Here is a 24,225-nt window from a genome sequence, read left to right on the forward strand (position 1 = left end):
GACCTCAAGGCTCAGCCAGTCCCAACCCCCCTGCCATGGGCAGGGACACCTCACACCACAGCAGGTTGCTCACAGCCACATCCAGCCTGGCTGCAAAAACCTCCAGGGATGAGGCTTCCACCACCTCCCTGGGCAACCTCTTCCAGTGTTTCACCACCCTCCTGGGGAAGAATTTCTTCCCAACATCCAATCTCAGTCTACCCACATCTAGTTTTGCTCCATTCCCCCCAATCCTATCACTCCCTGACAACCTAAAAAGTCCCTCCCCAGCTTTCTTGGAGCCCCCTTCAGATACTGGAAGGCCACAAGAAGGTCTCCTTGGAGCCTTCTCTTCTCCAGACTGAATCATGGAATCATAGAATCCCGGAATCACAGAATGGTCTGGGTTGGAAGGGACCTCCAAAGGTCACCCAGTCAGCAGTCAGCAAGGTTATCCTCAACTAGATCAGGCTGCCCAGAACAGAATGTTTGGGGTTGGAAGGGACCTTAAAGATCATCCACTTCCAACACCTGCCCCTAGTCCATCTTGCTCAAGCCCTCATCCAACCTGGCCTTGAACACCTCCAGGGAGGGGACAACCACAACCTCCCTGAGCAACCTCTTCCAGTGGCTCCCCACCCTCACTGTCCAGAATTCCTTTCTGCAAAGAATTTCTCGACCATTCCACTCCTTTTATAGTTTTTAAGACACTTTTCCACGTTCCTGCTTTTTCTTTTCATCTTCCCCCCCCTCCCCCCCCCCATCCTGCATTTTTTTTGCACGTTTCTGCCTTTTTCTAGATCGTTTTCCATTATCAAAGGGCAACAGGAGAAAAGTAACAAGAAAGAAAAAAAATTCCCTCTGCTGCTGCATTTAGCATTGATTTTTTTCTTTCCCCCCCTCTTCACTCTGAGTCACAGAAGCTACCATTTAATTAATTTCTGACACTTTGACAGTTTCTAAGACGACATTTGTAGAGCTATCAAGTGGTGCTGATGGCACTGTCAGACAGACACTTTTTGAATTATCAGCTATTAAGGACCCATCGGCAACAAATTCCCAAGGATTATTATACAAATTGCTCTTTGAATGAGCCAAGCACACAAAAGCTCAGGGAAACATAAAGGCACCTTTGTTCCACTGGGAATTTGATCTTTCCAAATGTTTTGCTGTTTTGATGGCTTCCCGTGGCTTAATGAAGCGAATTCCCTTTTGTCTTTGCAGGAAGGGGATTCAATGGGATGGGATTTGGGGGGGGGGGGAGTGGCTGAGGGCATGGCCAGAGGTTGGAATCACAGTGGTCTTCCTGGAAATCCAGCTTGAGAAACAGGGAATGGTTGGGGTTTGGGAAGTACTGAGCAGTGAATCCCTTTCACGCAGGCTCACAGGATGTTAGGGGTTGGAAGGGACCTCAGGAGATCATCAAGGCCAACCCTCTTGCCAGAGCAGGAGCAGAGAATCCAGAACAGGTCACACAGGATGGGGCTTGAAAGTCTCCAGAGGAGACTCCACAACCTCTCTGGGGAGCCTTTGAGACCTCTCAGATCAGGAACACACAACCCAAAGTCAGCCCAGGTGTCCAGGTGCCTTCAAACAACTCCTGCATGTGCCCTTGGGTCACACTCCCTGATGTGTGTGTCCCCATTTCTTGATGTAGGGTCTGCCTCAGGCCCAGGCACAGACCTCAAGGCTCTGCTTTTAAGCTCACAAGCAAAGCTGGCTAGGGGCTGAAGTGCTCAGCATGGCTGAATGTCACTCCAGAGAACCTCTGCAGCTGTGGGGGGCTCTCTTCTTGCTGGCCTCATTGCACTGTAACCTACTAGCTAGGGCAGATTGAGACTAGAAATTCTTCCCAGTGAGGGTGGGGAGACACTGGAGCAGGATGCCCAGGGAGGCTGTGGATGTCCCCTCCCTGGAGGTGTCCAAAGCCAGGTTGGATGAGCCCTTGAGCAACCTGGGCTGGTGGGAGGTGTCCCTGCCCCTGGCAGGGGATTGGAACTGACTCCAAAGCACCCTGAGCAAGGTAGTGGCTGTGTACCTGCTTTACCTGTGCTTTACACTGGCCTTTGACTATCTTTTCTACATCTTTGTGTCAGGGTGGAGCTGGAACCTGGCACCTTTCCCTCCATGGATCCCCTAAACCTCTCCTGGTACAACGGTGACCTCGAGGACAGGAACTGGAGCAAGCCACTCAACGAGTCCAATGCAGACCAGAAGCCTCACTACAACTACTATGCCATGCTGCTCACCCTCCTCATCTTTGTCATTGTTTTTGGCAATGTGCTGGTGTGCATGGCTGTGTCCAGGGAGAAAGCCCTCCAGACCACCACCAACTACCTGATTGTCAGCTTGGCAGTGGCAGATCTCTTGGTAGCAACTCTGGTCATGCCTTGGGTGCTCTATCTGGAGGTAGGTCAGAGAATCACAGAATTGTCAGGGCTGAAAGGGACCTCAAGGCTCAGCCAGTTCCAACCCCCCTGCCATGGGCAGGGACACCTCACACTACAGCAGGTTGCTCACAGCCACATCCAGCCTGGCTGCAAAAACCTCCAGGGATGAAGCTTCCACCACCTCCCTGGGCAACCTGTACCAGTCTCTCACCACCCTCCTGGGGAAGAATTTCTTCCCAACATTCAACCTGAATCTCCCCATTTCTAGTTTTGCTCCATTCCCCCCAGTCCTGTCACTCCCTGACACCCTCAAAAGTCCCTCCCCAGCTTTCTTGGGGCTCCCTTCAGATCCTGGAAGGCCACAAGAAGGTCTCCTCAGAGCCTTCTCTTCTCCAGACTGAATAACCCCAACTCTCTCAGTCTGTCCTCACAGGACAGGTGCTCCAGCCCTCAAGTTTCCTTGTGCAGCACTGAATGTTTATGTTGAATGAGCAGAGAGAGGGAAGAAAGAGATTTAGCAGCCTGGCCAGCAGCTATTTCAGGACCTCCTGAATTCCCCCAAAGAAAAGGGAGATGATTTTCCTAAGAGCTGCTCAGGTTTTCCCAGGGAACAGCCACCAGAGCAGGCTAAGGGCTGCCTTGAAAACACACAGCTGTTCAGAGGACAACCCAATTCTGTGGACAATGTGGCCTTTAAGTGAAGGAGTTGCAAGGAAAAGGCCCCCAGTGTGTTTTCAAAGCTGGAGATGAGGAGTCTGCAGCAGCAGCCTGGCTGTCAGGCTACCCAGCTCCATCAGCAAGCAAACCCTGCTTCTGAAGGGCTAAAGCAGGGTCTCTCCAGTCCATACCCTATTGTTCCACCACCAAACGACCCCTCCCCAGCTGAGAAAGTGATCAGGAAGAGGGGAGACTCACAGGAGGAAATATACATGGATTTAAAGAGCCAAAGTGGCACCAATGCCAATAGAAAGCGTGGAAAGTGACACTCAGCCCAGGCGTGCACCAAGAGGCAAGCAGGATGGTGAAGCTCTCCAGGGCAGGGGCAAGCAGCAGAAGGAAGAGGAGGTGGAGCAGGAGAAGCCTTCACCTTCAGCAAACTCCCCACTTTATCCTCAGCATGGCATTTAGGGGATGGGATTCACCTGGAGCCAGCAGGGAGCAGCTGCCCTGGCTGACTCCAAACTGCCAACAGCCCATGGCTGGCCTGGGGCTGTCCCAGCAAAAGCAGGACAAGTAGTAAGAAGAGCAGGAAGCTGTGGCAGGAGGCTGTAAACCCAGAGCTCTCATGCCACAGTCTGTAAGAGAAAGAGCACCACAAGGCAGCTGCTTCTCACAGGGTTGTCACTTGGCTACAGGAGAGCTCCAAGCCTCTGCACACAGAGCCACATCTGAGTGGCACTGCTGGTTGGGAAAGCCAAATACTCCCTGGGGTGCCACCTCTTTACTGGATGCAAAGTAAAGGCCTCTTGCAACAGCCAACTGCCTGAAAGAATGAAATGCTTCCCTGGAGGAAAGGTTGGGAGAAGATACCACAGCCCTCCAGCCTCCTTCTCTGGGCTGCTGAGAGCTGGCACACTGGTGAGGGAATAAAGGTGGTGAGGAAGTGTAAGAGTGAAATGAGATTGAGTTGGCAGTTAATTTCCAGGAACTTTGGGGTTTTTTTAATGAGAGAAAACGATAAAACAGAGAGGAGAGCAGAGAAAGAGGCCATAATCAATTGATTAGCCTGTTAAAGATTAATGCAGAGCAAATCAAGCCCAGTGACAGGGCACAGCCTGGTGAGGAACCACTGGACTAATTAGCACTCCAGTTAATTATTGGCTTCGTGGCCCTTTTACAATGTAAAGCACCAGACAACTGCTAAAGCTTCTCAGCATGACCACAGGCTGCTTGTGACTGCAGCCTCTGGGTCTAGTTCTGCTCTTCTGCCACAGCCTGGTTTAGGCTGTGAGAAGCTCCTGGTCTTTCAGACCCAGCTCTAAGACAGAGACCTGCTGTAGTTTCCAGCATCTCCCATGAACTCCAATCACAGAATGGCTCAGGCTAGAAGGGACTCAGAGCTCCTCTACTCCAAGCCCCCTCCATGGGCAGGGACACCTCTCAGCTAGTTTTGTTTGTCCAAGGAGGCATCCAGCCTGGCCTTAGACAGCCCCAGGGAGGAGGCAGCCACAGCTACTCTGGGCAGCTCATTCCAGAGTCTCACCACCCTCACACTGAAGAACTTCTTCCTCAGCTCCAGTCTAACCCTGCTCTCCCTCAGCTTCAAACCATTCCCCCTTGGCCTGTCTCCAGACACCCTCATGAAAAGCCCTCTGCAGCCTTCCTGCAGGATCCCTTCAGCTCTTGGAAGGCTTCTCTGAGGTCTCCTGGAGCCTTCTCCCCTCCATACTGACCACCCCCAGCTCCCTCAGCCTATCCTCACAGCACAAACTTGCACTCAGGACAGTGATTTTGCAGAGGCTTGTGGCTGGTTGGAAACCTTTTGCCTTTGGGCAAATTCTCCTCCAAGTTCCTGCTTGGAGCTGCCTCTTAAGTGCTTTTTTAATCACTGAGCATTCATCTGTCACTCAGGCTTCAATGCAGTCATTTCTTCCTTCTTTCTGCTGCCTATGGTTATGTATATCAGAGCAGAAATAACTGAAGAATAGGTATCTTATTCATTCTATTTTCAAATGCAGTAGGACTCTATTTTTATTAGAGGGAAATATACATTTTTATTATTTTTTTCCTCTTCTCCCCCCCCCCCTCCAATCACATGTCAAATACAGCAGTCCTGATAATTGCTGTTGAACTTCATTGGCAAAGTTCAGTTTCAACAGCAAAGAGAAGTGAAGAGGGAAAAAGGCTACTGCTGACTGCCAGGGTTGTCACTAGGTCTATATCACAACTTGTAGGGTGTCAGAGAGTCTTCACTTGGAATTATTTTGGTCCCCAAACCAACAACAAACAAACTCCATGAGGATTTTCTACCCTGGTTCTTTAAAGTGAGAAGTTTCAGCTGATCTTTGCTGGGTATCACTGCAGAGATGCCTCTGATAAAAAGCTGTCAGTACAATCAGAGCTGCTCAGGATATAAAGTTGATGTATTTCCTTCCTAATGCTTCTTTGCAATGCCTCAGAGATCTGTTTCAGCTCCTACATATCATAGAATAGAATCACAGAACTGTCAGGGCTGGAAGGGACCTCAAGGCTCAGCCAGTTCCAACCCCCCTGCCATGGGCAGGGACACCTCACACCACAGCAGGTTGCTCACAGCCACATCCAGCCTGGCTGCAAAAACCTCCAGGGATGAGGCTTCCACCACCTCCCTGGGCAACCTGTGCCAGTCTCTCACCACCCTCCTGGGGAAGAATGTCTTCCTAACATCCAACCTGAATCTTCCTCTTTCTAGTTTTGCTCCATTCCCCCCATTCCTATCATTCCCTGACACCCTCAAAAGTCCCTCCCCAGCTTTTCTGTCACCCCCTTCAGATCCTGGAAGGCCACAAGAAGGTCTCCTGGGAGCTTTCTCTTCTCCAGCCTGCACAACCCCAACTCTTTCAGGCTGTCTCCAGAGCAGAGCAGCTCCAGCCCTCTGCTCATCCTCATGGCCCTTCTCTGGACACCTTCCAGCATCTCCAGATCCTTCCTGTAATAGAGGCTCCAGAACTGGACACAGAGCTCCAGGTGGGCTCCCACCAGATTGGAGTAGAACAAATTCCATCAGGAAATAATTGAACAGAGAAACCTTCAGAGCCTCCCAAACTTACATATTTCACTCTCAGGTCTGCACTCACTTTTGTCATTGGAATATGAGCCCAGGAGCTTGTGTTTGCTCTTTGGGCTTGAGGATGGAATCAGGTAGGACAAAATTCACAGCAGCCCTCAGGGGGATGCCCTTAGGAACAACTGGGATGGAGCAGAGCACCTCTGTTGTGGCCATGCTGTCATCTGAGAGCTGTAGACTAGGCAGGACCAAGGCTTGAAGGCACTCAGAGGCAAACAGCCCTACCTGATACACCACTGAGTGCAGCTGGAGCTTCTCTGGGCAGAACTTGGATCCCTCTTGAACCAGCAGAGCTCCAGCTCCCAGCAAGCAGCTGTCTCTGTGCCCAGTCCTCCCTTCAGAGCCTCTCAGTAGCATCTCCTCAGTGAATCCTTTCACTGACCTCCTTCTCTCTGTCTCTGCAGGTGGTGGGTGAGTGGAGGTTCAGTCGGATCCACTGTGACATCTTTGTAACCCTGGATGTTATGATGTGTACTGCCAGCATCCTCAACCTCTGTGCCATCAGCATTGACAGGTGAGGGCTCCATGGCAGCAGGTCGTGTTAAATCCACAGCAGCAACCACAGCCATCTCTATCTGGGCTAATTTTACCTCTGACTCAGAGCAAGGGAGAGCTGGTGATGCTGGCACCCTCTGAAAGGGACCTAAAGGAGGTCTGAGCACCAGAAGGGTTCCATCAGAAGCAGCTATAGAGATGCTGCTCCCCAGGATGTAAATGGAACTCTCTGTGTCCCCATTAGTTCAGCCCTTCTCTTTCTGGTAGAGCAGACACCAGTGGGGAGGCAGCAGCTCAGAGAGAGTGGAAGAAAAACCACCCCGCTAGGCTGACCTCAGCCCCATGCCTTCCAAACCAGGGAAGGCAAACACCTTGGAGCCTCCTGAAACTCCACCTGCTTGGCCAGACACAGGAACTCTGTAATTTCCCACAGAGTGCCCAGCCCTGGCAGGATAACCACAGCCTGGGCTGTATCCTCAGTGAGTGCCCAGCCCTAGCAGGATAACCACAGCCTGGGTTTTATCCTCACTGAGTGCCCAGCCCTGGCAGGATAACCACAGCCTGGGTTTTATCCTCACTGAGTGCCCAGCCCTGGCAGGACAACCACAGCCTGGGCTGTATCCTCACTAGGAGTGCCCAGCCCTGGCAGGATAACCACAGCCTGGGTTTTATCCTCACTAGGAGTGCCCAGCCCTGGCAGGACAACCACAGCCTGGGCTGTATCCTCAGTGAGTGCCCAGCCCTGGCAGGACAACCACAGCCTGGGTTTTATCCTCACTAGGAGTGCCCAGCCCTGGCAGGATAACCACAGCCTGGGTTGTATCCTCACTAGGAGTGCCCAGCCCTGGCAGGATACAACAGCCTGGGTTGTATCCTCACTAGGAGTGCCCAGCCCTGGCAGGATAACCACAGCCTGGGTTGTATCCTCACTAGGAGTGCCCAGCCCTGGCAGGATAACCACAGCCTGGGTTTTATCCTCACTAGGAGTGCCCAGCCCTGGCAGGATAACCACAGCCTGGGCTGTATCCTCACTAGGAGTGCCCAGCCCTGGCAGGATACAACAGCCTGGGTTTTATCCTCACTAGGAGTGCCCAGCCCTGGCAGGATAACCACAGCCTGGGTTTTATCCTCACTAGGAGTGCCCAGCCCTGGCAGGATAACCACAGCCTGGGTTGTATCCTCACTAGGAGTGCCCAGCCCTGGCAGGATAACCACAGCCTGGGTTTTATCCTCACTAGGAGTGCCCAGCCCTGGCAGGATAACCACAGCCTGGTTGTACCCCTGCAGGTACACAGCAGTAGCCATGCCCATGCTGTACAACACTCGCTACAGCTCCAAGCGCAGGGTCACCGTCATGATCTCTGTGGTCTGGGTGCTCTCCTTTGCCATCTCCTGCCCTCTCCTCTTTGGCCTCAACAACACAGGTGAGTGTTATGCCACCTGCAGCTGGCTGCTGGCATCTTCTTGGCTTTACTGGCTGCTCAGAGAGTCTTCTGAGCGCAGGTGGGGATCGGGTTTAGGTGCACCGGGGTGGAGCAATCCCTTTCCCAGGTGTCCTCCTCAAGTGTCATCCCAGACCGTTTCTGTAGCCACTTCTGAGTCTGATTCATAGAATCATAGAATCATTCAGGTTGGAAAGGACCCCTGGGATCATCAAGTCCAACCATTAACCCTGCTCTCCAAAGCTCACCCCTAAACCATATCCCAAAGCACCACATCTAAACAGCCTTTAAACACATCCAGGGATGGTGACTCAACTCCTGCTGTTCCAGGGCAGTGTTTTAGACACAGAGGCTATGGAAAATTTACACAACTGAGGCTATGGAGAAGTTTACACAACAGAGGCTATGGAGAAGTTTACACAACAGAGGCTATGGAGAATTTTACACAACAGAGGCTATGGAGAAGTTTACACAACAGAGGCTATGGAGAAGTTTGTACAACAGAGGCTATGGAGAAGTTTACACAACAGAAGTTATGGAGAAGTTTTCACAACAGAGGCTATGGAGAAGTTTACACAACAGAGGCTATGGAGAAGTTTATACCACAGAGGTTATGGAGAAGTTTATACAACAGAGGCTATGGAGAAGTTTACACAACAGAGGCTATGGAGAAGTCTACACAGCAGAGGCTATGGAGATGTTTACACAACACTTGTCAATGTTACACTAACTTTATAGATCATACATTAAAATGTGAAAAGGAAAGGCACAGGATGAGAGGAAATGGCCTGAGGGTGCACCAGGGGAGGTTTGGGTTGGATATCAGAAGAAATTTCTTCCCTCAGAGAGTTCTCAAACACTGGCACAGGCTGCCCAGAGTTGGTTGTTGAGTCCCCGTCCTTGGAGGGGTTTCAAAGAGGCAGAGATGTGGTGCTGAGAGACACCAGACTTGGTGGAGTTAGAGAATGGTTGGACCTGATGATCCTAAAGGTCTTTTCCAACCAAAACGATTCTAAGCAGGCTGGAAAGACCTTCGAGGTCTTGCTGTCCAACCGAGAATTCTAAACAGCTTCCCTGAGACAGGAGAGACAAGAAGAGGCTGCTCAGCCATTAGGGTTTCACAGGGAGAGTGGATACAGCATGGGCTCAGCAGCCTTTCAGTTATAAGGCAAGCAGCAGCCAGGCACTGTGATGGTTTGAAATTGTGTTTTTAATCTTTCTTTGCAAAGTTCAGAACAGAGAAAGTGAAAGAGTGTAAATAAGTCACTATTGGGTGTAAGAAAGCAAAATACTGATTGTTCTAAACACTTCCATTGGATAGATAGAAATGTTTAAGAACTATTACTCAAAATAAAGTGGGGCACTCTGCAATCTGCAGTGGGGGCAGTTGCTGGGCTGTCTGGCTGCTGTTTTCTTCTTCTCTTCTGGCTGAAGATAACACACTGACCTTGGCAGCTAAGTTAACAACTTTCTGCTTTAGCTAGCTCTGCTTTCTACCACGGGGGTCTGGGGGGGGAAGCCCCTGGGAGAGAGAAGCCCCCTTGGGAAAGGTCCCCTTTGAGGGGAAGCAAAGGGAGCTTGGTTGTGCTTTTCTGTTGATTGTATATATTTGTAAATGTTGTGAATTGTGTCTATTTGTACATATTCATTGGAATTTCATCATAGATTGTAGATTTTGCTTGCAAATACAGCTTGCATTTGCTTCCAGACTGAGCTAGCCTGGTTGTTGTTGTTGGTGGTGGTGGTGGGGAATTTCAGCTCACACTGACACAGGGGGGCTTGCTGCCCTGATTCTACTCCCAGCTGACATAGTGGTCCCCCCCCAGACCTGAGCACCTCACTCTGGCTACCCCTGAGCCTCCTCACAGAGGAGGGAGCCGGTGCCAGCTGCTGGCAGCAGGAGACCACGAGCCTGAAGGCAACCCTTTGCCTTTCAGATGAGAACGAGTGCATCATTGCCAACCCTGCCTTCGTGGTGTACTCCTCCATCGTCTCCTTCTACGTGCCCTTCATGGTGACCCTGCTGGTGTACCTGCAGATCTACATCGTGCTGCGCCGGCGCCGCAAGAGAGTCACCACCAAGCGCAGCAGCCACGGCCGCTGCCCCGACACACAGCCCCCGCTCAAGGTACCCTCCTCCCTCCCAGCCCTCCCCCTCCTCTCTCCCAGCCCTCCCCCTCCTCTCAGAACCACAGAAACATTCAGGTGGGAAAAGAAAAAAAGACCCTCAGGATCACCAAGTCCAAGCCAGAACCCTGCTCTGCAAGGGCCACCCCTTGCACCACATCTGAACCACCTGGAAACACCTCCAGGTGTGGTGGCTCCACCACCTCCCTGGGCAGCACATTCCAATCCCTGACCACTCTTGCTGTGAAAGACTTCTTCCTAATGTCCAGTCTAAACCTACCCCAGTGGCAGCTTGAGGCCATTCCCTCTTGTTCTATCACTAATCACCAGCACCAACCTCTGCACAACCTCCTTTCAGAGCAATGAGGTCTCCCCTCAGCCTCCTCTTCTCCAAACTAACCACCCCCAGCTCCCTCAGTTGTTCCTCCTCAGATTTATTCTCCAGGCCCCTCACAGCTTCCCTGTCCTCCTCTGTACTGGCTCCAGCACCTCCACATCTCTTCTGCTGTATTGAGGTGCCCCAAACTGGACCCAACACTGGAGGTGTGGCCTCCCCAGCTCTCAGTACAAGGGGACAGTCCCCTCCCTGCTCCTGTTCTGCCCTTCCTGCTCCACTGCATACAATCACAGAATGCTTTAGGTTGGAAGAGACCTTCAAGATCAGCCAGTTCCAACCTCCACCTCCCACCAGCCCAGGTTGCTCAAAGGCTCATCCAGCCTGGCCTTGCACACCAGCTACAAATATAAAGATCCTATTAATTAAAAAAAAAAAATAAATAGAGAAATACCCTCCCAGGGATATAATTAAACAGCAATAAATAAACCCTGGCCCCAGTGCATGAATCACTTGTCATCTCCATCAGGTTATGGATGCTTTATAGAGTCACAGGTCCATACAATGGGTTGGGTCGGAAGGAACCTTCAAGATCATAGAGTGCTGACCCCCCTGCCATGGGCAGGGACACCTCCCACCAGCACAGGTTGCTCAAGGCCTCATCCAAGCTGGTCTTGAACACCCCTAGGGAGGAGGCACCCACAGCCTCCCTGGGCAACCTGTTCCAGTGTCTCACCACAGAGGGCTTGGCCTTGATGGTCTTCAGAGGTCCCTTCCAACCCCTACAGGTGTTGGTGGTTTCCTCCCTTTGCTGAGACACACAAGGGATGCTCAATTCTGTTGCTGCTGCTTCCCAGAAGTTTTCCATCCTCCTTAGCCCCCTCAGCCACGCTGATTAATTGCTGCTTCATGCTCTCTGTGTGTTTGTATTGCCACAAGCCTCCCTGCCCAGCCTTCCCTTCCCAATTACTCTCTGCTTGTGTAAGCTCTGAGCTGGTGCTTGCCCCTTAGGACAAATGCACTCATCCAGAAGACGTCAAGCTCTGCAGAGTTATTGTGAAGTCCAATGGGAGCTTCCAAGTTAATAAACGCAAAGTGGTGAGTGTGGAAGAGAAGTGGGAGCTGTTCAGAGCCTTCAGCTTTCCCCTTTCCTCCCCTCAGGGTACAAAATGAATTTACAGGTGGCAGGGGGAGGGGGAGCAAATTTGGATCTCGAAATGTAAATGTTCTTCCCTTTGCTGGGAGTGAAGCAGGGGGGAGGGGGTTCAGAGCACAGAGATCACAGAGCCAGGCTGAGCTCTCACCTAAAGCTCAGCTGCCAAAGCCATGACATTTGAACATTTTGTGCCTCTGAGTCTCTTCTCCTCCCTGTTATTTATTTTAAGCCCTGGACTGCCCTGGCTTGGTTGGGTTTTGCTTGTTGGTTTAATTTTATTTGGGTTTTTTTGTTTGGTTGGTTTGGTTTGTTGTTTTTTTCTTTTTGTTCTGAAAATCTGACTAAAAGCTGAGGAGTGGAGGCTGCCTCTCCCATTTCTTAGCCTCTTTGTGCAATGAAGGAGAGTCATTCCCTGCAGTTCTCTTGAACCCTTCTGCCTGAAAGTGTTATGATCTGTGAGGTCTTCACCACCCTTTCTCCAGGCATCTACCAAAAGCATAGGGAGGGAGAGGAGGGACTGATCCTCAGCATCCTCCAGACCCATTCTGTAAGGAAAGCTCATTGCTCCTCTCTGTATATTTATCTGTCTTTATGTTGTGGACATTTGATTCTTGTCCAGGAGGAGAAGAGTCACATACAGATGGACATGGAGATGGTGTCCAGTACCAGCCCCCCTGAGAAAACCACCATCCAACCTGCAGCACCAAGTAACCATCAGTTGGTTGTGCCATTTCCTTCTAACCAGGGCACCAACTCAACCCTACAGGCACCCTTGGACAGCCCTGGGAAAGTGGAGAGGAATGGACACACCAAAGAAACACCACACACAGCCAAGGCCTTTGAGATCCAGTCTATGCCCAATGGCAAATTAAGGACCTTCCTCAAGGCTGTGAACAGGAGGAAGCTCTCACAACAGAAGGAGAAGAAAGCCACCCAGATGCTGGCCATTGTCCTGGGTGAGTGTGCACAAAGGCTTCCTCTTGTCTTTCTTCCCCACACTGGAATGGGTTGCCCAGGGAGGTGGTGGAAGCCTCATCCCTGGAGGTTTTTGCAGCCAGGCTGGATGTGGCTGTGAGCAACCTGCTGTAGTGTGAGGTGTCCCTGTCCATGGCAGGGGGGTTGGAACTGGATGAGCCTTGAGGTCCCTTCCAACCCTAACAATTCTGTGATTCTGCAGATAAACCAACAGCTACCCAGCACTGCAGCTGCCACTCTGGGTGCCTGCTGTAGGCTGCAGCTTGCAGGTCACCAGAGAGTGACAATTTCACCTGAGACATCCAGGCTGTGTCAGGCAAGAAGTTTGCCAGCAGCAAGGTTGCCTCCTCCCCAGCTAGGAGCAGCTGACAGCACTGTAGAAAAGGCTCAAGAAGCTCTGCTCTGCATCCTGGGGAGGGGGTTGGGACTGCCAAAAGGCAGCTGGGGGCAGGGGCAAGAAAGCCCCTGGGAAGGCAGCATAGCTCAGCAAGAAACTGGCACCTCTGAGGGCCACATTTTTGGCTACAGCTGCTCCAGCTGCATCAGCAGAGAAATTCTTCATTAGCTGGGGAGCCTGAATGCAGACTTGGGAGGCTTAGCAGACAAACAGAAGGTTTATTCCCTGGGGATAAAACCTTTTTTCCACCCCTTTATACCTAAGAGAACCTTGCTGCTCTCTCATCGCCTCAGAACGCGTCCAGCTTTCAGGAGTCAAAACCTGTCTCTCTTTTTGTTTGTTTGCTTGATATTTTATTATTATTTCTTTTTTTTTCTTTTTTTTTTTTTGCCCCCTCCCCCAGGGGTTTTCATCATCTGCTGGCTCCCCTTCTTCATCACTCACATCCTGAACATGCACTGTGACTGCAGCATCCCCCCGGCGATGTACAGCGCCTTTACGTGGCTCGGCTATGTCAACAGTGCTGTCAACCCAATTATCTACACCACCTTCAACGTGGAGTTTCGCAAGGCTTTCATGAAGATCCTCCACTGTTGAAGGGGAATGAAAGAAAACAACACAAAACAAAATCCAATCCAAACCCAAGCCCCCCCCAACGTTTTGGAGAAGCAGAGGGAAAGCGACCGATGCCACACACGCACACCTGGAGAGGTCTCCAGCTCTTGTGTTGGGCATGAGGCCTGCAGGGTTACAACAGTGCCATGCTCCTGCATCTCTATCTGGGCATGTTAGGAAGGGGCCTTCAGCTGGCAGGTTCTCTGACTCCCTGGAGGTGACCTTGTGGACTCTGGGACTTTTTGGAGCTACCCTCGCAGAGCGGCAGCAGAAGTCAAGGCTTGGCTCTTGCCTGTGGCCATCTAACCTGGAGTGCATTGGACACAGACAGCCACAGAGCCATGGGAAGGTAGAGACAGGTCACTGGCACCACTGGCTGGCAGTGCCACATCGTTGGTATAACCCTCACCAAAGACAGGACCATCCCTTCTGCTTTGCACTAGGAGCCAGACAGAGCTCGTGCAGGCTCTGTGCAACAGCTTTGCCTTCACCTCCAGCTGACTTACCAAGTGTGAAACTGCTGCAGCCTTGAGAAAAGACTTTAAGAGGTCCCCAAAGGGGGCTGAGAAGGTTCTGCCACGTACAGATCCCATGCCTGCAACAATGCAGGCCTGCAAGCAACAGGCAGAGGGGAAAAAAGGGAGCACAAGTCTGCTGTGGGACCACCACATCAGTGTACATAGGAACCAATGGAATGAGCTGAGCAAGGAGCCCAAGCCAAAACCTGAGTCACAGATTGCATCTGGTTGGGAGGGACCCTCAGAGGTCATCTTTGTCCATCCTTACCAGAAGTGAGACCTTGTATTGCATGGTAGACATTCAGATCAGGCAGGACTCCAGCCCTCATCTACCATCAGCCAGCCCAGCAGGAATTCCTGCCCACCAGCATTTCATCCCCAGCCTTTTACAAGGAGTTACAGAGCTGGGGGAGGAGCCTTGGTGTGGTGAATGTAGGGGCATGAGGAGAGTGGCCCAGGTGAGGCAGCTGCAGCCACATCCCCGTTGGGTGGGAGCCTGAACAAGTCAGCTAAGCTAGGTCCAGCTCTTCTCACCTAACTTCAGGTGCCACGAAGCCAAGGACCACCTCAGCTCTGTTTGCCCATGGCCCTTGATAGACAGAGTGCAGAATGACACCCTGCCTAATCCACAGGAACAGGAGAGGAGATAAAACTCTCTGTTTGGGGTCAAAACCAGCCCAGAACAAAAGCCCAAGGAAGCCTCAAGCTGGATGTGCTGAGTCCAGGCTGGGCTCTGGAAGGGTCTGGATGTCTCCAGCATCCCTTCCCCTTTGCTGTCCATCTCTCATGGATTGGAAGAACTGACAGCTCCTAACAGCATCATCTCACCAGGCTGACTCTTGGCATTGCCAAGCCCCCACTGCCCTTACCTGTGCTCAGCCCATGGATCTCTTTTGTAATAGCTCTGTAAATACAGCACAGGAAGCTGAATAAAATTTGCCATGGAAATAGGCCTGGCTAGAACCTTCATGGAGGGCTAGAGGATGACAAGAGCCATATGGAGAGGCAGGCTCCCAAGTTGTAGTTCCCTGCTGTTAAAACACAGTCTGGAGAGCAATAGAATCCCAGTTCTCTCTGTGCAGTTTGTGGGCACAGAGCTGCTGCCTCAACAGAGAGAAAGAGCACTGCCAAGGGGGTTGGGGAGGTTTCTTTTATTCTCTGGGTTTCCTGTGCTGGTAACAAAGCATTTGTTGTGTTGGCAGGCTGTGTGCCAGCTGCACATCAAGCAGCTGCAGTGGGTGCTCTCAGGTCTTTTGTGAAACAGGAGTCCCACCTTGATCCAAAGGTTTCCAGTCCCTTACGCTGTGAGGCCAGGCTGAGGGAGCTGGGGGTGGTCAGCCTGGGGAAGAGGTCCTCCAGGAGGACCTCAGAGCTGCCTTCCAAGAGCTGAAGGGATCCTGCAGGAAGGCTGCAGAGAGACTTTCTGAGGGTGTCTAGAGACAGGACAAGGGGGAATGGTTTGAAGCTGAGGCAGAGCAGGGTTAGAGTGGAGCTGAGGAAGAAGTTCTTCAGGATGAGAGTGGTGAGACTCTGGCACAGGCTGCCCAGGGAGGCTGTGGCTGCCTCCTCCCTGGGGGTGTTTAAGGCCAGGCTGGATGAGTCCTTGGGCAAAAAAACCTAGTTGGGAGGTGTCCCTGGCCATAGCAGGGAGGTTGGAGTGGATGAGCTCTGAGGTCCCTTCCAACCTGAGCCATTCTGTGATTCCATGATTCAAAGAATAATGCAAAGTCAGCAGGATTTTGGTGGGGGAAATGAGTAACAAACTACTGCTGACTTTCCTGCCATGCTTACAACCACAGAGCAGGAAAGTGCCATTTGACTTAGGGGTTTAGCAGGTGGGGAGCTGAGCCCACACAGAAAAGAATACAAAGGGAGACCAAACCCAAGCTTTCAGATCCTTGCATGCTGCCATTGGGGATATTTGCCCTGTCCCAAGAGCTGGCATGGATCCCTCAAAACGAGTGGAAGATGAACCATAAGTGAGCTTTGTGCCATGATTGGATTTCTGTGTTCAGTGTTAACCCAGGACAGAAATCACCTCCAAGACTCTGCACCTTGTTCCAAACTTCTGTTCCTGAATCTGGAGGCAGAACCTTTAACTCAAGTCTTGGGAACCACTGCAAGACAAACTCTTCCAGAACATTGTGGTGGAGAAAAGCTGCTGAGGAAGGGCCTCTGTCCTTCCTGTGTCTGCTAACCTGGACCCCCAAAAAGCCCTGGTGCCACCTGCTAGAGATTAAACATCTGCTGAGAGAAGTTGCTTGCAGCCCTTCAGCCACCCCAAAGACACTTTAAGGCACTTCTTCCTAACACTCCAGGCTCAAAAGGCATCTGGTGGGAGTCCCTGCATCCCCACTGCCCTTGGGAGGGTGGCAATGCCAATGTCTGTTCTCCTCTGCAGCAGCTTTCCCTTCCCCATGAAACATCTGCAGCTACAGCACTTTTCCACCCACAAGCCAAGCCTTCATCACTCTTCTCTGAGGGAGGACCAAAATACATCAGCACCTCTGGCTTTACAAAGAATAAACTCCTGCCAAGAGCTAGGAAAAGCCTCTGCAAGCTGTGCACAACCTGGCACTGCCACCAGCAGCAGCCCAGAGCTGTGGTGGGAGGTGCTTGGAGAAACTTCTGCTACCTGTGAGAAGCCAAGTGCAGCACCACAGGACTCCGAGGCCTCTTGCCCACAGATCTGAGCCTGGCAAATGCAGATTCAGAGATTGCATCAGGTTGGGAAGGACCCTCCAAGGGCATCTTGTCCAACCCCCCTGCAGGCAGCAGGGACACCTCCAGATGGAGTGGGATGCCCAGGGCCACACTGAGTCTCATCGTCTGCAGGGATGGAGCCTCAACTACAGCCCTGGGCAACCTGCTCCAGCGTCTCACCACCCTCATTGTGAGGAATTTCTGCCTTCCCAAGGACTTCAGCTGCTGGGAAGGGTCCTGGCATCTGGGGGTTTTAAAACACACTGGTGAGAAGATTTCATTTCTTCATTCCAGAAGAACTTAGGAGCCTTGCTGAAGCCTTTGTTTTGTGATTCATTATTTGTAACTGAGACTTTAGTTCTGCTTTACTGAAGTCTTCCTGTTCCTGTTTCTCTTCCCTGCAGTCCACAGCTCACTGAAGCCCATCCTGGGTCTCTGCAGCCCCTGAACAGGTTTTCATTAAGAAGCTGACTGAATTCTGCCTGCACTGCATTTGGCTCTTGCCTGCTTTGCTCCCACCACACTCGTGACTCTGTTCATCTTTCTGATTGAAGAGTAAACTAATTACAGTAAATCTAAGCAGCTTATTAAATCCTGCTGAAATAAAAAGGAAAACAAAGGGGGGGGGGAAGGAAAAAAAAAAAGAAAAAAACAGCAGCAACAACAACAACAAAAATCACTACCTCTGTGGTGAAAGTCTCTAGTGCAAACAGGGCTCCTTGAAGAGTCCAGAATGTAGAATACCCATCACAAGCACCTGTGGCACCAACCAATGTCTCCATGCAGCACTGTAATTAAACAGAGACTTGCACAAAGCCACCCTGAGGTGATGATGCTTGTTTCATTCCTTGTCATCCCAAGCAGCAGCAGCAGTGGTGGTGGTGGTGGTGGTGCTTGGCTCTGAGGGCTCAGGCTTAGAGTAATGCCACAGGTGGAACAGGATGAGATGATGATGGCCTTGAGGTGAGCTCTATGATTGCCTTCAGGTGAGCTCTGTGATGGCCTTCAGGTGAGCTCTTGTATGTTCTCTGACATGCTTTTCAGACTAGATACATTGCTGCTTCTCTCCCTCCCTTGTCCCAGTTTGCCTTTAAGACTTCTAGCTGTGGGCTGAAGCCCGGAGTGTCAGGCAAGGGGAAGAATGAATCACAGAGTGGGAAGGGTTGGAAGGGACCTCCAGAGATCATCCAGTCCACCACCCCTGCCAGAGCAGGGGCACCCAGGGCAGGGCACACAGGAACACAGCCAGGGGGGTTTGGAAAGTTTCCAGAGAAGGAAACTCCTCAACCTCCCTGGGCAGCCTGCTCCAGGGCTCTGGAACCCTCACAGTGACAAAGTTTTCCCTTCTGTTCCCATGGCAAGATGAAACAGCAGGGGGAACACCCCCAGCTTGGTTTCAGCATGTCTAGCCCCATGTCAGGACCCTGAGGTTCTCCCTTACAGCCTGGGGACCACAAAACACCCACAGCCAGCAAGCTTCTGTTCACACCATGCAAAAAGAAAGAAGCCAGAACTGCTCTCCTGGGGCCCTGGAGCAAGCCCTAGAGTTTTGGGTCATTCCTGGCTATGTTTTCTTCCACCCATCTCGTGAAAAAAAAAAAAGAGAGAAAACCAGTTGCTCTTGTTGAGTGAACTCCCTCTCTTTAATCAAAGCTCCTTGGCATAATTAAAGCTGCTCCCCTCACCCCCAGCTCCCAGCTTCCTGATGGTTCCAGACTGTCTGCTTCATAAATAGGCTTTTGCCTCCTAAATAACATCTTCCTTCACCAAAGAGACAGGGATGCTGGTGGACTAAACACAGTTAAGGTGTGATGAATAGTTAACAGCCCTAGAAATGCATTTAAAGAGGCTTAAAGCAGCAAAGCAAAGCCCTTTAAATGAAGGGGGGGGGGCGGGAACCAACCCCAAACAACCTTTTTTTTTTTTTTTTTGCATTCCCAAGCTGCCATGCTGGGCCCTGTGGAAGAAAAACAAAAAAAAACCCAGAAGTGGGATAATGAAAACAAGTTGAGCACATTTAGCCAGGCTTAGCAACTGCTTCCCTGCTGCATGCAATCAACTGCACCCAGAGCTCTGATGAGGCTGGGAAGATGACATCACTCACGTCTCAGGCTGCAGGATTTCACACCAGGGATGCTGAAGAGCAGCACAGAGGGTTTGGTGCCTGTTGCAGGTTAGAAGCCATCACTCCTGGCTTTCACCAAGCTGGTGCAGAGCTAAGGGCAGTTTGTAACAGCTAACAGGCATCCACCAGGGCCAGGAGCAGCAGCAGGGTTTGTGGAGGGGGAGCAAAGCAGAAGCCACTGACACAGAGAGAGAGCTGCTTAGAATCAGCTCCTGCAGGGTGAGGCTGGAGGTCAGCTGCAGTCCCTTCACTGGAGAGTCTCCTCAGCACAGAGGAGGTAAATCAGCCTCCAGCACACTGCCCTGTCTCAGATGGGAGAGATTCATCAGCTCTGACTGTGAGGAGCCCAAGAGCAGAGGGCTCTGCAGGTCTCCTGCCTAACCCAGCAGAGGGCCTTGAGGGGTGGCTATGAAACCATCACTGTCCAGCACCGTGCTGGCTCCCTCCTCCAGCAGCCCCCCTACCCCCATTGCTGTGACCCCCATGGAAATGTTTGGGTTGGAAAAGGCCTCTGAGCTCACCCAGCCCAACCCCACCATGGTCCCAGGAGCCATGGCCACAGGGTTCTGGAACACCTCTGGGGATGGGGACTCCACCACCTCCCTGAGCAGCCTGTAACAATCCCTGACCACTCCTGCAGCAAAGAAATTTTTCCTCCTCTCCAACCTAACCCTCCCCTGGCACAATTTCAGGCCATTTCTCTCATCCTATCACCTGAGACTAGGGAGCAGAGACTGAGCCCCACCTCACTGCAGCCTCCTTTTGAGGTGTTGTAGAGAGCAATGAGGTCTCCCCTCCTTGAAGGGGACAAACAATGACACAGGATAAAAGGTTTTGAGCCAGCCCAAATCTGGCAAGTTTGGAAATGGGCTACAGAATCTCAGCCTAATGATCAGGCTGGCTGAAAGCAGAGCCATCAGGGAGCCTCCTCCTGCCTTTGTGGCACTTTGCACTCTGCTCTGCTGTCAGTGACAGCCCAAGAGCAGAGCAGCAGCTCCCAGGCTGGAGTCTAGGTGCCAAAGTCACAGCAAATGGAGCTGGGGATGTAGGTTTGTGGCTGAATGGTTGTGGCCTGGCAATGTACTGCTCAGCTGGTGGCAGCTGCTGCAGGTTGCATTCCTTGTGCTCACATTAACCTGCCTGCCTGGCACTTGCCAGCAGTCAGGATTATGCCAAGAGCCATTTCCTGGGCTCAGTGACTGCCTGCCAAGCTGTTTAGCCACAGGGAGATGCCTGTGTGTCTGAGCCCACCTAGCCAAAAAAAAAAAACAACCCAAACCAACCCCAAATATTCAGGTCTGTGTGGCAGTTCTCAAGGCACCTTGCAGCAAACATTGTCTGATTGCCTCCTTGATAAACAACCTCAGTAAATTACTTCAGAGATGAAACCAGAATCACTCAGGGAGATTAGAGAGTGAACTACTGGGAACAGAGATATCAGTGAGAGGGGAAATGCCAGTAAATTCCAGCTCCTTGATTAAAACAAGCACAGGGAAGGGTTCCTTCAGGCAAACTCTCCCTCACCCAGACAGTCTGACAAAGGAAGGGTGTCTGAGGAAAGCAAGGTGCTGGAGACAATATCTCAACTCAAAAGCCTTGGGGTAAAGCTGGCACCAGCAGTGGGAGAAGGCAGCCCCATTCACAAGGGCTTCATCCCAAGGTGTAAGACCAGGCTGGATGAGGCTTGGAGCAAGCTGGGCTGGGTGGGAGGTGTCCCTGGCCATGGCAGGGGGGTTGGAACTGGGTGGTCTTGAAGGTCCCTTCCAACCCAACCCATTCTATGCATCTATGAAACACCACAGATTTGGGATCAGTTCCACCTCTTCTCTCTTTTCATCTCTTTATCTGATGGGGAGGAACTTTTTAGGAAGTCAGGGAGTGATAGGACTGGGGGCAGTGGAAGAAAACTAGAAGTGGGGAGATTCAGATTGGATGTTAGGAAGAAATTCTGCCCCAGGAGGGTGGTGAGACACTGGCACAGGTTGCCCAGGGAGGTGGTGGAAGCCTCATCCCTGGAGGTTTTTGCAGCCAGGCTGGATGTGGCTGTGAGCAACCTGCTGTGGTGTGAGGTGTCCCTGCCCATGGCAGGGGGTTGGAACTGGATGAGCCTTGAGGTCCCTTCCAGCCCTGATAATTCTCTGACTGTTGTTATTTTCCTCCCTTCTCTCCTTTACTTCTCTGAAATGCCTCAGTGGGTTCATGTCCTGTGACACTTTCACTGAAGTCTCCAGAGACAAAAGCCATAAAGAGAACTCAGCTGTGTGCAGTCAAACAGGAGCAACACATTGGCCAGCACAGAATCCTACTCAGCTCTCCTGGGAGAAATGATGCTGGGCATTAGGCAAAGATTTCTTCCACATAAAAGCAAAGTTAGACTCAGCAAAACCTTTGGGCAGACTGGAATCTTTTCCAAACAGACAAATTAATTCCCTGGACTCCTTTGTGAGAAGTTTTATTTTTACCTGCTTGGAGCAGACCAAAATCTTGTCCAAAGGATAGCAATAAAGATAAGATACAGCACCACTCCTCTGGCTCAGGAAGAAATAAGCTTCAGCTGTGGAAGTGCCATGGAATGAGGCCAGACATGCTCCAAAGCTAAATTCTAGCAGCATCCAGAACAGTTTCTCTTGGCACAACTGTGCCACAGGATTAAGAACAGCAAACAAAGAGGTGGGGAGGGATGTTGGACCTGGATGATCTTTAAGGTCCCTTCCAACCCAGACCATTCCATGAATTTATCCTTTATTGCCAGCTAGTGACTTCAACCCTGTCCTCATCTTCCTCTCTGTAACTGCTCCAGATGGAGCTGGAAGCTTTCATGTGATCTTTTCTAACTGGTGATGCTGGGGCATGGGGGGTATCTCTTTTGGTTGGTTGTTTGCTGTTGTGGTTTTTCCAATCCAGAAGCAATCTCTGGGAGGACCATAGAATCCAGCACAGGTCACACAGGAACACATCCAGATGGGGCTGGAAAGTCTCCAGAGAAGGAGACTCCACAACCTCTCTGGGCAGCCTGCTCCAGTGCTCTGTGACCCTCCCAGGGCAGAAGTTCCTCCTCATGCTGAGGTGGAAGCTCCTGTGCTGGAGTTTCCATCCATTGCCCCTTCTCCTGTCACAGGGTGCAGCTGAGCAGAGCCTGCCCCTGTCCCTGTCCCCTCCCTCTTGACCCCCAGCCCTCAGATAGTTACAAAGAGAGCTGCTTGCACTGTGCAGCTGGGGGGGAGCTGCTCTGTAAATGCTTTGGTTTCAAAGCAAGAGGAGGAAAATGCTCCCTAAAGCTGGGGAGCAGCACAGCTGAGCTCTGGGCAGAGCCTGGCAAGAGAGCAGCCAGAGCAAAATGAATTTTAGTCAGGCCATGAGAAGGCTGTGGAAGGAGTCAGGCACGTCTCAGGCTGACGTCTGATCCAGCACAGATCCTACAACCACCTCCTTGCAAGGCAGAGAAACACACAGAATTCACTGTTTCTTCTCACATGAAAATCACCTCCTCCTACCTTCCCATCACTGCTGTCAGAAACATCTTGGTTCTCTCCACACCTCAGGGGCCATGGAAAAAAACAAGCAGCAGCTCTCCTAAACACAGACCATGGGGGTTTGTTTGTTTGTTTGTTTGTTTGTTTCCAAGTTGCATTTATTCAAACCAATTCCCTTCCAAACTCTAAGATTAATTTGGTTTTAATCACCATCTCTACAAAAGATTCACTGCTGCCAAACAAACAAATTACAGCCACAGGGTAGCAGAAGCCATCCCCCCCCCTCCCCCCTCCAAAGTTCTCACTGCAGAGAGAAAACCAACACTGGAAACACAGCCAGAAGAAAGGGACTGGCTGCAGGAGTTGGGGTTGTTCAGCATGGGGAAGAGAAGGCTCCAGGGAGAGCTTAGAGCTGCATTTCAGTATCTGAAGGGGACCTGCAGGAAGGCTGGGGAGGGACTGCTCAGAAGGGCTTGGAGTGATAGGATGAGAGGCAGTGGTTTGGAACTGGAGCAGGGCAGAGTCAGGTTGGCCATCAGGAGGAAGTTCTGCACAGTGAGGGTGGGGAGACACTGGAACAGGCTGCCCAGGGCTGTGCTTGAGGCCCCATCCCTGCAGACATTCAGGATCAGTCTGGATGTGTCCCTGTGCAGCCTGCTCTGGTTGGAGCTGTCCCTGCTGCCTGCAGGGCAGTGGCCAAGATGCCCTTGGAGGGTCCCTTCCAGCCCAATGCCATCTGTGAGTGATTTTCACGAGGCCTGAGAGTCAAGAGTTTGATCTTTCATAAAGACCAAGCAGAGCACTGCAGAAAGGAGCTGCTGAGGAGGGTTGTGTCCTGCTGGGAAGGTTTGTGCCCTGCTGGGAGGGTTTGTGCCCTGCTGGGAAGGTTTATGTCCTGCTGGGAGGGTTTGGGTCCTGCTGGGAGGGTTTGTGCCCTGCTGGGAGGGTTTGTGCCCAGCTGGGAAGGTTTGTGCCCTGCTGGGAAGGTTTATGTCCTGCTGGGAGGGTTTGGGTCCTGCTGGGAAGGTTTGTGTCCTGCTGGGAGGGTTGTGTCCTGCTGGGAAGGTTTGTGCCCAGCTGGGAGGGTTTGTGCCCTGCTGGGAGGGTTTATGTCCTGCTGGGAAGGTTTGTGCCCTGCTGGGAGGGTTTGTGCCCAGCTGGGAAGGTTTGTGCCCTGCTGGGAAGGTTTGTGCCCAGCTGGGAAGGTTTGTGCCCTGCTGGGAGGGTTTGTGCCCTGCTGGAAAGGTCTGTGTCCTGCTGGGAGGGTTTGTGTCTTGCTGGGAGGGTTTGTGTCCTGCTGGGAGGGTTTGGGTCCTGCTGGGAGGGTTTGGGTCCTGCTGGAAAGGTCTATGTCCTGCTGGGAGGGTTTGGGTCCTGCTGGGAGGGTTTGGGTCCTGCTGGGAGGGTTTGTGCCCTGCTGGAAAGGTCTATGTCCTGCTGGGAGGGTTTGTGTCTTGCTGGGAGGGTTTGTGTCCTCCTGCTGGTCCCTTCCAAAGCCACCTCTGCCACACTCTGCCTTGGCTGTCAGCGTTGGCAGCTCCTGGGTAAGAACATGATCTAACCAGCAGTATATTTATCAGCAAGGACAAAAGACTAAAAGGTATTTGAACAAGGTGGGGAGGGGAGGGGGGGAAAGGGATTAATTTTAGCAATAAAAAGCAGCAAGTTGCAGAGTCACAAAGCGGAGGCTGCAGTGCAGTTTTGCAGAGTTTGTAAAGCCTCATTTAATT

At 51.7% G+C, this 24,225-nt stretch overlaps 1 protein-coding gene across 2 annotated transcripts; it reads left to right on the plus strand.

Moving 5' to 3' along the window:
• The first annotated feature begins 2,106 nt into the window (after positions 1-2,106).
• DRD2 (dopamine receptor D2) lies at positions 2,107-13,658 on the plus strand. Of its 2 annotated transcripts, XM_054395626.1 has the most exons (7): positions 2,107-2,388; positions 6,540-6,649; positions 7,918-8,054; positions 10,010-10,200; positions 11,545-11,637; positions 12,312-12,645; positions 13,465-13,658. In XM_054395626.1, the coding sequence occupies exons 1-7, from the start codon at positions 2,107-2,109 to the stop codon at positions 13,656-13,658; spliced, it is 1,341 nt and encodes a 446-aa protein (XP_054251601.1). The 2 variants fall into 2 exon arrangements, with proteins under 2 accessions (XP_054251601.1, XP_054251602.1); XM_054395627.1 differs by lacking the exon at positions 11,545-11,637 and having other exon boundaries at positions 12,309-12,645.
• The last annotated feature ends 10,567 nt before the right edge of the window (positions 13,659-24,225 follow it).

Source organism: Indicator indicator, chromosome 34 (genome assembly GCF_027791375.1).
Source record: "Indicator indicator isolate 239-I01 chromosome 34, UM_Iind_1.1, whole genome shotgun sequence".
NCBI classification, from domain to species: Eukaryota; Metazoa; Chordata; class Aves; order Piciformes; family Indicatoridae; genus Indicator; species Indicator indicator.

What these genes read in the sequence shown, in the direction of transcription:
- DRD2 (XM_054395626.1), top strand. Translation starts at nt 2,107, where the DNA reads ATGGATCCCCTAAACCTCTCCTGGTACAACGGTGACCTCGAGGACAGG. An exon ending in TGTGCCATCAGCATTGACAG is followed by an intron (nt 6,650 to 7,917) that starts GTGAGGGCTCCA and finishes GTACCCCTGCAG; the next exon opens with GTACACAGCAGTAGCCATGC. An exon ending in GATGCTGGCCATTGTCCTGG is followed by an intron (nt 12,646 to 13,464) that starts GTGAGTGTGCAC and finishes CCCCTCCCCCAG; the next exon opens with GGGTTTTCATCATCTGCTGG.